General features: G+C 34.6%; 1 protein-coding gene across 3 annotated transcripts in view; it reads right to left on the reverse strand.

Moving 5' to 3' along the window:
* The window catches only part of HPSE2 (heparanase 2 (inactive)), a 662,760-nt gene that overhangs the window by 579,743 nt on the left and 69,746 nt on the right, over positions 1-13,271 (reverse strand). For 2 of the 3 annotated variants that reach the window (XM_032432602.1, XM_032432601.1), the window contains exon 3: positions 12,310-12,471. The exons of the other annotated variant lie outside the window; for it this stretch is intronic. In XM_032432602.1, the coding sequence (XP_032288493.1) occupies positions 12,310-12,471 (162 nt within the window). The remainder of the gene's footprint in view (positions 1-12,309; positions 12,472-13,271) is intronic. 3 annotated transcript variants of the gene reach the window in all.

The following is a 13,271-nucleotide window of genomic DNA, read 5'->3' on the forward strand; positions in this document are numbered from 1 at the left end:
AATTTGAAGAAAATGCTCCTATGCTTTTCCCTTTTAGTTTGCCAAACAGTCCTTAACTTCTGAAATAAGTGCTAACCAGAATTTTTATGGAAAAGCAAAAACTCAAAGATCATTAGCACCACTTCCTTCTGAAGACCTTTCTGATTCCCTTAGGTCAATCCAGACTATTCCTCTAATATAGCCCTAATCACAGTGAGCTACAATTGTTTGCATGTTTGTCTCCTTATCATACTATACTTTCAGGGAGGGCAGGGATCAAATCAAATCTTATCTACATATCCCCAGTGGACAGCAGAGTACTAGCACACATATAGGTGCTCAGATATGGGTTGAATGAATATTAACAAAAGGCAGATACTATGATTCCAAATTTATAAATGAGGAAGCTGAGGCTTGTCCCAGGGTACATGTGAAGCAAATGGCGAAGCTGAAATCCAGGTCTCTCAACTCTAAAAAATATCTCCCTAATATATTAACCATCAATCACTGTAACAATAATATATTTTAAAACATTAATCACCTGAGAATCAAGTGGCTATTCCAAATGAACAAAATGTTATTTTTCCCTGCTGCGTAGTACAATTTATCACTTCCTACTCCCACCATACTTTCACTCACCCAGATTATGTGTGAAGCTTTATCTGCAGACCTGTGAGTTTTCTTCATACTAAGGAAAGGAACAGGTAAACTATAACAGCTGAAGCTATTGCATTCAAAGGAAATAGGCCAAAAACTAAAGAAATTGTAGGATGGTGGCATTTCTCCTCTCCAGAACCCTAACAGAGACTAGAGCTGTTCTAGGGGGAAAGGGTGGCAAGCATGTTCATGTGCCCATGCCCCTATGATCTCTATACTCTACTTCCTCCAAAGCCTCAGCCCTTACACACACACACACACACACACACACACACACACATACACACACACACACCCCAGATGCATGAAAAACTTTAGTCCTGACAACAATCATGAAACTTAAGGACTTGCTTCTTTTGAAATCTATTTAGCTCTTTTTCACTTTGCATTGTGATAGTACCCAAGACATGAGCTTATTTATGGAAGATTCCCTGAAGGACAATCTCTTTATTAATAATAACAACATAATAATTATAACACAACATAACTAACACTCATTGAGTATATGGCTCTGTATTAATCACTTCATAATATTAATCTAAACCTCACAAACCATGTAAAATATTACCTTCCCTATTTCAAAAATAGGAATGAGATGAAGTAGTTTGCCCAAGCTCCACACAACTAGTACATGGTCAGCACAGGATCAAAACCTGGGTCTGTTTAACCCTAAAGTTTCTGCTCACATCTATCCTCTTACACTACTTTGAGGAACAAAGAACTTCATAGGTTGGTGGTCTCCAAATTTTTTTGATTGTATATGAGTAAAACATTTTTATCATAAATCATCCATATATAAGTATTAATATATATGAAATATATAATTGCATATATGTAATACATACATATATTACAGATGCACTTATTGCAGTTGTATTTTAGTTACATTACAAAACATAGGTCAAAATAGAAACTCCTAATTAATCAGCTAAAAATTAAATAAGCAATATTTTAAAGTTGTTTTATTTTGATAATGGTTCAAAATCCTTTTTTTCTCCTATTTAAAAAATAGTAATAATAATATCTGGACATTATAAAACTTTCAATAAGACACATTATTGAAAATAATATGTAAATTCAATTAATTACAATTTTCAAATAGTCTTCTTGATAATTCAGAAATTTTTTGGATAACTTCTTTTCAGATTATTTTTACCAAATTATGTGACTGAAAAAGACTGTATGTAAGTGTTGAATCACTAAATTGTACACGTGAAACTAATATTACACAGTATGTTAAAAGTGGAATATAAATAAAAACTTAAAAAAAAAAGACAAACCATCAGCTGTGCAATTTTCTTTTTGTTCCTTTGTGCTGGCATTACTAGAACCATATTTAATCCAATTTCTTTTTTTAAAAAAATCTCTTTAAATCCACTTAACCGGGCACATGTGAACTGCAGCACGTTGAAATACACTGAAAATAAACTAACAGATGATGTACATTATCAATTCCTCCCAATTATGAAAATTCCACTCCATTCTCAGAATAAATAAAAATGTATAAAACTAATAATTATCTGACAGTAATTAATTATTAGCAAAACTCTTCCACTCAATGGGGTTTTATCTGCACATCTCCTGGAGGGCTTATACACCCTCTTCCAAACCTGCCTCGTCCTTGGAGATCACTGACCTAAATACTCTAAAATACACCACTGGGTTCAACCAGACCTTAGTAGAACTGTCAGCATTTAATTCATTGCCCCAAAAAATCACTTTTATTCAATTACATTTGATGTGATGCCATCAGCCTAACTGAAGGAATGTAGGAGAAACTGCTTTCATAGTGAGAGAACAGGAGAACTAAAGTTAAAATGAATTCAAAGGACTCCTTCTTATATCATCTTTTACAGACTATGGCTGAAAAGCAAGAAATAATCATCATTTCTGCATGTCCCCTAATACAAATACTCCTGCAGACAAGGAAGTTCATTCTGTGATTCATACAGACAAAGCTTGCATCAGCTTGGGAGAGAACTCAATCGATGCTCCCAAATCTAATTTTGAGAGAAGGAGAACATGATCACTTTTTAAAGATATCCTTTAGTGGTTGTACTAATTGTCAATAGAACAAAATGTACAGTTTGTATAATTATATCCTTTTTATGTTATGTGTTTTCTTATCATATTTACTGAAATGTAATTTTATGTTTATTAAATCTAAGAATAAGAAACTGAGTTTGTAAAAAACATTTTTCTCACTTATGTGATGGTTCATAAGAGGACCTACCAGCAACTGAGTGTATCTTTGTCCTTAAAACCATAAAGCAGGGTGCCTGGGTGGCTCAGTTGGTTAAATGTCTGCCTTCAGCTCAGGTCATGATCTTGGGATCCTGGGATTGAGCCCTACATCAGGCTCTCTGCTCCATGAGGGGCCTGCTTCTCCCTCTCCCTACCACCCCCCCAACTTGTGTGCTCTCACTCTCTCTCTCTCTGTCAAATAAATAAATAAAATCTTAAAAAAAAAAAAAAACCATAAAGCAGCTAGAGGAAAGGAGAACTTCTAGTCATTTATTTAACCTCATGGTTGTGTGCTTGTATATGGTCACTGACTTTTATGTAGACATTTCATTATGTAGACTCATTCTAATATGTAGAATACCACCTAATTTCTGTCCTGCTCAGTATCAGAGCTTCATGTTAGGATAATCAGGAAAAGTCTAATACCAAGTAATATTCATCTAGTTAGTGTCATGCCTTCAAGGAACTCAAAATGCTTAACCAAAAAATTATGAACAATGCTTCCCACATGACATGTTTTCAGACCTTTCTTTTCTAGGAAACTGAGTGACTCTTTGTGCTTTATTTTACTGATGCTTACATACATCCTAGATAACTGAAAAATCCAAGGTTCAGAGTGGTAGGGAGATTTATCATGAAATTACCACAAGTTAACAGCAGAGCTCAAAATAGTTTCCGATTGGTTTTATCTTACCATATTTCGTCAACTGACGTTTTAAATACAGACAAATTTCAGTACCAGAAAAGAAAGTGAGCTACCCAAGAGTAATATTTGCATTTGAAAATATAGTAAAATTAATCACAATAATAAATCTAACAAATATGGGATACTTACTTATACGAGGGCACTGTGCTAAAGCCTTATGCACACAATCTCATTTAGTCCTCAAATAATTCTCTGAGATATGTAAGATACAAACACCATTTTATGCCTGAGGAAATCAAAGCTAAAGAGAGGATAAAAATTTGCCCAAGATAAGAAAGCTGGTAAGCGGCTGTTCTTGAGTCAAACTCAGACTGTCTGATTCCAAAGCTCACATGCTGAATGAACATAACTAGGTAGAATTAAAAATTGCCCAACCACTTGTGTATTTCTGCACCAAGGGACCACCGTGATTCCTTCATTAATAAAGACATGAAGCAGATTCATTTATAAAGTATTTCACATTCCTTATCTTATTATTCAAACACAGATCAGAACACTGTTTCTCTAGTTATAACATACTCTGAGACGATGATTCCCAAAAGTAACTCCAAAAAGAAAAGCAATGCATATATTACTGCCAACCTATTAATGATGGGGACACTGATGCTTAGAAAATACTATGATTACACAGCTGGAAAGTCTCAGCTAAGAGAGGCCTTCCCTGATTGCCATATCTAAAGTAGTCTCTGCTCCAAACCTGTCAACCTCATCACTGTCAGAGTGATGTCACGGTAGTTCGACTGCTAAGAGATAATGCAGATAAAAAGTGCCCTGGGAGCGATGGAAAACCAGAGCCAGACTCACTAAGTGGAAAAACAAAACAAAACAACACTGCTAACCTGCTGCCCAGAGACAAGAGTTGATGGGAAGTGGCCAGGGAGAAGTGGTGAGAGGGGCTGCAAGACATCTAGAATTCAGGCAAGCCATGTGGCCCAGAGGCTGGATGTACAAGACCCAAATATCACCACAGAGCAGAAACACACACCATGATAAAACCTGGTTCTGAGCTAGGAACACCAAGGGCAAAAGAGATCATAGCCAAACTGCTAGCCTGCCAGGAAGAGAAATACAGAAAACAAAAACAAAATTTAAAGACTACTGAACTATGCACTCAACAAAAATAAATTTTAAAAGTCCAAGAATACATTTTTTGCAATATACATGACAAAGGATTACTATCACTGATATATAAAAAGGATCTTATAATTCAATAAGAAATCGACCAATAACCCAATAAAGTGGGCTAAAGAATGGACAATTCGTAGAAGAAATAAAAATGACAGTTAACCTCATTAGTAATCAATGAACTATAATTAGAAACAATGTCATATCAATTATAATCTATTACACTAACACATATAAAAAGAAAATAATTGGCGTTAGCAAAAAACAAATTAGTTTTCTCTTACACACTGTTGGTATAAGTATAAATTGACATGACCTTCCTAAAAGTCCATTTACTATTTACAAAAAAAGTCCACTTATTAAATGTATCAAAAGTTTAAATGTTCATTCCTTTGACATAGCATTCATACTTCTAGGAAGTGTACAAAGATACCTATGTAATGATGTTCATCACAGCACTGTTTAAAATCATGAAAAATTAAAGACAACCATGATGTCTATCAATAAAAGATCAGTTAAATAATTACAATATACCCATAAAACAATTCTAATGTAGCCATTAAAAAGAATATAAGTCTATATTCTTTGATATAGAAAGATGTTCACAAAATATTAAGAGAAAGAATGTTACAAATAGGCATGTATTACATTACTTGGTTTGTATAAACTGATATGTGTTTCCTATATGTTTATAGCTTATGTATATGAGTATATGGATAGAGATGTCTAAAAGTATATTAATAAAAATATTATCTCTACTATAATCATAAAAATAATAAAGCTGCACTCATTTTGAAAAAATATATTTTTACTTTAAAGTATTAGTTTTAGTGGATAAATATTCAGATGTTTATGAACATGAAATAATGAAGTCATTTCACTGAAATGTGAAAAGCAACCATTATCACTATTTTTCAATATTGTTTGTGAGGTTTTTAGAAATTAAATGGAAAATACTTGGTAAAATTTAGAAAAGAGACCAAAATCTACCTTTGTCTTTGATCAACAGCTTCTTTCTTACACTGGAAATAAGTTATAAAGAGAAAGAAATTCACTCTCAACATTAGCAAAGGTATAAAATATTAAAGAATAAGTTAAACAAAAAAGGTACAGGAAAAAAATTTATGAAATATTTTCAAATGACATAAAACAAGAAATGAACGAGTAAAGAGATGTAACATATTTTTAAGTGGAAGACTTAATATCAGAAAAATATCAATCCCCTCCAAATCAGGATATAAACTGAATACAATTCCAATCAGAATCCAGTGATGAGTATTCTTGAATGAGTTTCTCATTTCAAAAAGTAATTATATGAGAATAGCTATGAAAACCTTGGGGGGGAAATGAGAGAGTGGTTAATAAACCTTACCAGATATCAAAACAGTATAGCATTGGCACAGAAATAAAGAATAGAAAAATGACAGAAAATACAGTTCAGAAACAGGTGCACATATATGTGGGAGTATAATATATAACATACATGTTTCAATTTAGTGGTAAAAGAATGTTTTATTTTAAAAACTGCATTCATAGCTTGGAAGAAAATAATGTGATATACTTACATCACACTAATATAAACATAAATTCCAGTTATAGTAAGAGATTAAAGCTCTAAATTAAAAACAGTAAAAAGATGAATGCTATCCAGGAAAATGGTTTGCAATACATATGACAAAGGATTAACATTCCTAATTCACAAACAGTACTCACAAACTGATCAACACCAATTTAAAAAAAAAAAAGACAAAGAATATGAATAAGTAACTCACAAAACAAAATGCAAATCAACAATAAATATGTGAAAATATACTCTCTCTGGCTATCACCAGAAAATTACAACAGTGAGATAATAGTTCTCACCTGTTAGGCTTAGAAAGCTTGAAAAGAACACTGATCCCATTGCTAATGAGAATGCTAGGAAATAACTGCTCTCATACACTGCTAGTGGGAATGGGAATTGCTATAATCTTTTCTGAAAATTATCTGGCAAGGTGCATCACAATTTTAAGTGCAAACCAAAAAAAAATTCATAAATCAGACTTTATCAAAATTAAGACTCTGCTCTCTAAAAGAAACTGTTAAAAAAAAAAAAAGAAAAGAAAAGAAAAAGGGCGCTTGGGTGGCTCAGTTGGTTAAGCGTCTGTCTTCGGCTCAGGTCAAGATCCCAGGGATGATGGGATGGAACCCTGCATCCCTCTCCTCCCTGCTCATGCTCCCTCTCACTATCTCTGTCTCTCTCAAATAAGTAAATAAAATCTTAAAAAAAAAAAAGAAAGAAAAAGACGGGGCGTCTGGGTGGCTCAGTCAGTTAAGCATCCGACTCTTGATTTCGGCTCAGGTCATGATCTCAGGGTTGTGAGGTTGAGCCTGACATTGGGCTCTGCACTGGGCATGGAGCCCTGCTTAAGATTCTCTCTCTCCCTCTGCTCCTCCCCTCCCCACTTCCCCCGCTTAAAAAGAAAAAAAAGATTCTCTTTCTCCCTCACCCTCTGCCCCTCCCCACTCTAAAAAAAAAAGGAAAAAGACAGTCACAGAAAAAAAAATATTTGTAAATCACATATCTGAAAAAGGACTTGTAGCCCAAAATATATACAGAACTCTCAAAACTCAATAGTAAGAAAACAAAACTCATTATTTTTTTTAAATGGGCAAAAGGCTTAAAACACTTTACCAAAGAAGATATATAGATGGCAAATAAACACATAAGAGATGTTCAATACCATTAGTCATAAGGTAAATTGCAAATTAAAACCACGAGATACTACTATATATTCACTAGAGTAGCTAAAATTTAAACAACAGACAATACTAATTGTTGGAAAAATGTGGATGAACTAGAACTCTCACATCCTATTGGAATACAAGATCATTTCAGCCACTTTGGAAAACAATCTGACAGCTCCTTTTAAGTTAAAACAGACACCATGAAATCAAGCATTCCCACTCCTAGATACTGTACTACCTAAGAAAAAGAAAAAATACATTAACACAAAGAGCTGAGAGCAAATGTTTATAGTGGCTTTATTCATAATCACTAAAAACTAGAAACAAACCAACAGAGGAATGGATAAAAAGTTGTAGCATGTTCACAACATTAAAAATTACTCAGCAATAAAAAGGAATGAAATGCTGATATATGCAACAAGTGAATGAATCGCAAAAAGAATTATGCTAAGTGAAAGAAATCAGACACACAACCACTTTATTATTCCATTTATATGACATTTAGGAACAAATATCAGATCAGATACAACTAAAGACTGAAGGGAGGGAAAGGAGATTGCAAAGGGAGACGAGAGAACTTCTAGGGTGAGGGAAATCTGTATCTTGATGGTGGTGGTGGCTATTTGACTCTATGATATATACATTTGCCAAAATTTATTTTTTCTTATAAATTATACCACAAAAACCCTGATTTTATAAAATTTAAAAATACAAACCTTTTGACCCAGACATCCCACATTGAGAAATCTACTCTACAGAAATAAATGTGTCAACATATAAATTAATGTACATTGACAGAGAAATGGTTAAATAAAGTTATATTTAATACCACAGAATGTAATGCAAATAATTTAAAAGACCTGGAAATAGTCCTCTGAGCAATTATAATTTATGGGAACTAAAAGAACAGTTTTCATTCCATTGATTTGAGCCCTTTGTTCAACTAAAGTTAGAAGAATAGGCCACAACAGGGAAGTATGAGCTTCTTTTGCTCAATTCATTTGCCACAGTAACACAGTAAAGCTGACCATAGGTATCCCAATCCACTTTGGAATCTAAGACTGAAAGAGGAGGTACAAAACAAAAAGTGGCAGCGATTAACATGAGAAGAGTCCTCATTGGAAAGCATCTTAGCTAATGCCATCCATTTATAATGGTTTCCATTCAGGCTGCCTGGTTATAGAGGGTTGACTATGACTTCACAGCACAAATAAATTTTGTTTAAATTTGACCTCATTTATGCAGAATGCTGTACAATTATAACATTGCTTGCCCTCCAGAAGCTTATGTTCTAAACAAAATCCTAGAAAATACATTGCCCCTTAAGGCTGACTTTTTCATTTGATTATAGGAATCTACCACAAAAGGTGAATTTACACCTCAAAAAGTATGGGAGTGGGGCAAAGTGAGGGGAAATGAATAATTGAATCTGAACCTATAAAAGTTATTAATCAGCTGTCAAAATTATCTCAAGTGAATTCATTCATCATATACACAGCAGAACATTCCCAACAAATATATAGAACATTATTACATTAAGAATCATGAGAACACAAAGAAATGGAAGAACAATCCCTGTTCTTCCTTAAAAGCTCTGGGACAACTGGAAGCTACAGAAGCATACATCCATGTACTGTGAGTCAGTGTGAAAAGTGCAGCATGTTACTTGTCACCAGTTAAAACAGTTCTATCACTTGAAAAACAAACTGAGGGTTCTAGAGGGGAGGGGGTTGGGAGGATGGGTTAGCCTGGTGATGGGTATTGAGGAGGGCACGTTCTGCATGGAGCACTGGGTGTTATGCACAAACAATGAATCATGGAACACTATATCTAAAACTAATGATGTAATGTATGGGGATTAACATAACAATAAAAAAATTAAAAAAAATAAAATAAAAAAATAAAACAGTTCTATCACTGATGTTCTATTGGTCTTACTCCATCACCTTCCCAAAACCTTGGAGTTTATTTCAAAAACCCTCTAGATTATGTGAGGCTAACATTATTTCCATTGCTATGTAAATCATTTGCATGAAAACATTAAGACATGTTTAATACCATGCAAAAATACAATCCACTTTTCCAAAACTATGATACAAGGAGTAATACTCCAATAAGATATACACATTAAAGAATTGTTATTAGTTTCTGTTAACTGGGCTGTCACTAAGGACTGCAGAGTTGTTTCCTTTTATTGATTGGTCAGAAGACCTAGAATATCATTTGCCAGCATCTGAGGAGTAGCTGTTTAAGAGAGATCATGAGCTGAAATGCAGAGTATGAAGGCATGCCTCTCACCTCAACGCTGATAGTAACATCAGCCAAAGTTGGAATATCTAAGAATGAGGGCTTGCTAGTGAGGTGGAGGGCAACAACCATCATTTTTAATATGCTTTTAACTCTCTGACATTTCACTTTATCAATTTTCTACTATGCTGACTTTATTAACTTTTTCCCATACTATGATCTTAGTTATCCAATTTTAAAATAAAGAATATACCACAACTGGCTAGGAAACAATTATGATACCCTGCTACCCATATACATGAAATAAATAATTAAATAATTATTAATGTAAATAATTGAGGAGAAGGGTTGAGAGGAGGGCAGAAGTGTGAAGAAAATGAGCTCTTTCTGAGATTTTTGGAGGCCCAGTTTCCTCATCCTGTTCCACATAAATACTTTCATTGAAGACATTTCAAATATTATGCCAGAGTTATACAAAATAAGTGGAACATCACCAAGCAGAAATCCTAGAGTAGGTGTTCTGAACATGTTGGTAAAGAAAGTCACTTCATTTGAGAGGTCTCTGCCCCTTCAACCTCACCCTCCTTACCAATATACATTCATCACTGAAAAGGGAAATATTTACAAAAGTTAGTTTAGTTATGTTTAAATATTATGTTTAGCTGTCTGGAGACCATGTTCTCAAAATTTATACAAGAAATCAAGGATTAAACTTCATAACAATTAGGAAACCACACTGTGTAAAATCAAAGACTCAGTTCAAGGACATTAAAATAGTTTTATCATTGGTGCTAAATTGAAATGACTCCATCTCTTCCCAACACCTGGAACCAAAACCTTGTGAACTTTCATGTAAACAAACCGGGGCACACCAAATGCTCTGTCTACAGCAAGGTACCACCTCTGTACACGCATTTGGGTGAAAAATGTGGAAAATGCCTGAGGACTTTTTAAAGCAGCTTGGGAGAAGTAAGAGCAGGAAAGAGGCTCTTCTCTAGGGTAAGTTTGTTTAGTGGAAAGTAAGCAAGTTGTCAGGGTAAAAGTTGACAATGTTGATTCCAACAGTTTGAACTGCGAATAAACATCCAAAGGGATTATGTTACTGAGAATTAGAAAAGATTCCATTGAACTCAATAGAACACTTGTGTTTTCAAAGATAATATGCCTTCAAGCTACATTCTGGATCCACAGTTTAGGGTTAGAATTACCTTAAGCCCTTTCTATGCCACATTAAAGAACATGGGGTCTGACCGCTTTAATATGGACCTAAAATTAAAATAAGAATGGAATAAAAATATTTCATTTCTAATAACTGAATTAGAAAATACTAAGTACATGTACATTTGTACACCTGAGACAGAACAAAGAAATTTGGATAAAAATCTATGTTCTTCCCAAACATCTAAACTTAAACAGTTTCATTAACCAACTTAGGGAAATAATACATTGGCCATAAATCACTTTTGAGTTTTCCCTCCTTAATGACCTATCAAAGGGCAAAAAAACAAGGCCTATACTTATGAAATCCATAACCCTCTTCTCTGCTCACCAAAGCCACATTTAAATCTGGCTTTCATCTCATGCTGTTGGGTTTTCCACCAGGTACAAGATGAAAAGTTGGAAGAGACTTGTGCTTTTTCTAAAGCAAAACAATTTGGTTGCCACTCAGCAATTCCTGGTAAAATGCCAGGAAGCCTGTAAAAAAAAGTTAAAATTTTCCTAACTTGGAGTTTACAAAAATAAGTGTGAGATGTTCATAGCCTGTCAGACATTCCATCTCTTTATTTTTTTAATATTCATAAACAAGGGGAAACAGACACTTTTGATTTGTTAAACTTTATTTAGATCAATATACACAGGTAAGCCTTGCATGCCCTCAAGAAAATGGAGGTAACTTAAACAGCTCTTCTTAATTCATCTCAAGTCCTCCATGTTCTCACATTAGAGTCTGCTATTAGAATCTTCTCCAAAGTTTGACAAAAGCATGCAACTCACATGCTCTTTACCAGCCAAGTTTGCAGGCAGCCCTGCAAAAAGTTGCTTCTCCTTTGAGCTCTCACACAAATTCACTTCCCTCCTGGACCAAGGATGTAAGGGAGTATGGCTGTCTCATAGCCTCTTTGCTCTTAAAAAGAAAATCAAATTCTCCAGATATTTTCAAACTCCACCAGGAATAGAACATTCTCAGCTCAGCCTGTGGATCATTATCTCTTGTACATTTCATCTTTATGTTCACTGGGTTCATAGAAAGGGCATACACAGAAAGAGGAAAATAGCTGCTTCTTAGACACCAAATTTAGTAATTCTTTCAAATCTACTGGCACACATCTAAAAAGTCATATTTTTATAAGGCTTCATTAGGTTTCCATTGGTTCTGTCTTTTGAGAACACACATGCTGAGTTGCCTATAACCTCAAGCCAAAATACATCCGTAAACTACAAGAAATATTTTTTATAGGAAGACAAATGTCATCACAATTTAAAAAGGGATATAGTGGATGGAGACAGACAGATGTGGGCTCATCTAGAGCCCACTTTAATGTCTCCCAGGCATCAAGTTGTTAACTAATGGAGGCCAACAATCTACAATACTCTAAGATTCCAGATGACTCCAATAGCCTTACCTGTTAATATGAGATTGCTGTAAGTATTAGAGAATTGCTCCTTTAGAAGAACAAGATGCATCTGAGCTGCCTTCTCCCGTTGGAGCTCCAGCATAACATCAGGGTGCTGAGCAATCTTGCAGCCTTTCTGTTTATCCAGGGCAACATCACTTCGAACAATGTCTACAAAAAGAAATAAATGCAGGCAGCAAAAACAAAACAAAACAAAACAACAAAAAACCATATACACATCGAAGTCTTGTTTCACCCAAAATGACAGAATTTATAAACTACCAGTATTTCATCAGAATGAAGAGATTCGTAAGTAATAAACCTGAAGAACCTCCAACTTCATGATACATTCTGCAAGTTTCTCTGGTCATTTCCAAATTCTTTGGCAATTTCCATTTTATTACTCACTGTGACCTCATTTAAGGTTCTCACTCCTCCATTCTACTCTCAGCTCACCTCTAGGACTTATGCACTTCCCAGGGCCTTTTCTTAACAACTTTGTCTGAACACTAGTGACTATGATTATTTCCTCTACCTCATGCTGTAGGACCAGGTGATAGCTCCTGCATGTATATTCAGGATATGTGGCCTATTTTCAAATTTACCTCCCAGCTAGCCCATTGAGCTCAAATTAGGGCTGTCATTCTGTGGGTTAGCTGCTCAGGATTTCTCTTGCTATCTTTCATGTGCCTCTGGCTGCATTCTGACTCATAAATAACTCTTTCAATCTGTAAGTATTCTGTGGGTCACTGAAGAAAGCAAGAGGAGGGCTAGAGTCACTTTACAGATCTGCCTCTTTCCCAATTATTTCCCTATTAGTGACAGGCTGCTTTTTATTCTTCAGTATGATTTTCACCCAAAGCAGAAGTATCGTCCAGAAAATAGTCTTCCTCAAAAACAAACATTCTCCTAGAATGTTTCCCAATTACTAGGGAGCTTTGATGCCCTAAAGTTATTTATTTTACAAATTA

This window comes from Phoca vitulina, unplaced genomic scaffold (assembly GCF_004348235.1).
Source record: "Phoca vitulina isolate PV1807 unplaced genomic scaffold, GSC_HSeal_1.0 scaffold48, whole genome shotgun sequence".
Taxonomy (NCBI): Eukaryota; Metazoa; Chordata; class Mammalia; order Carnivora; family Phocidae; genus Phoca; species Phoca vitulina.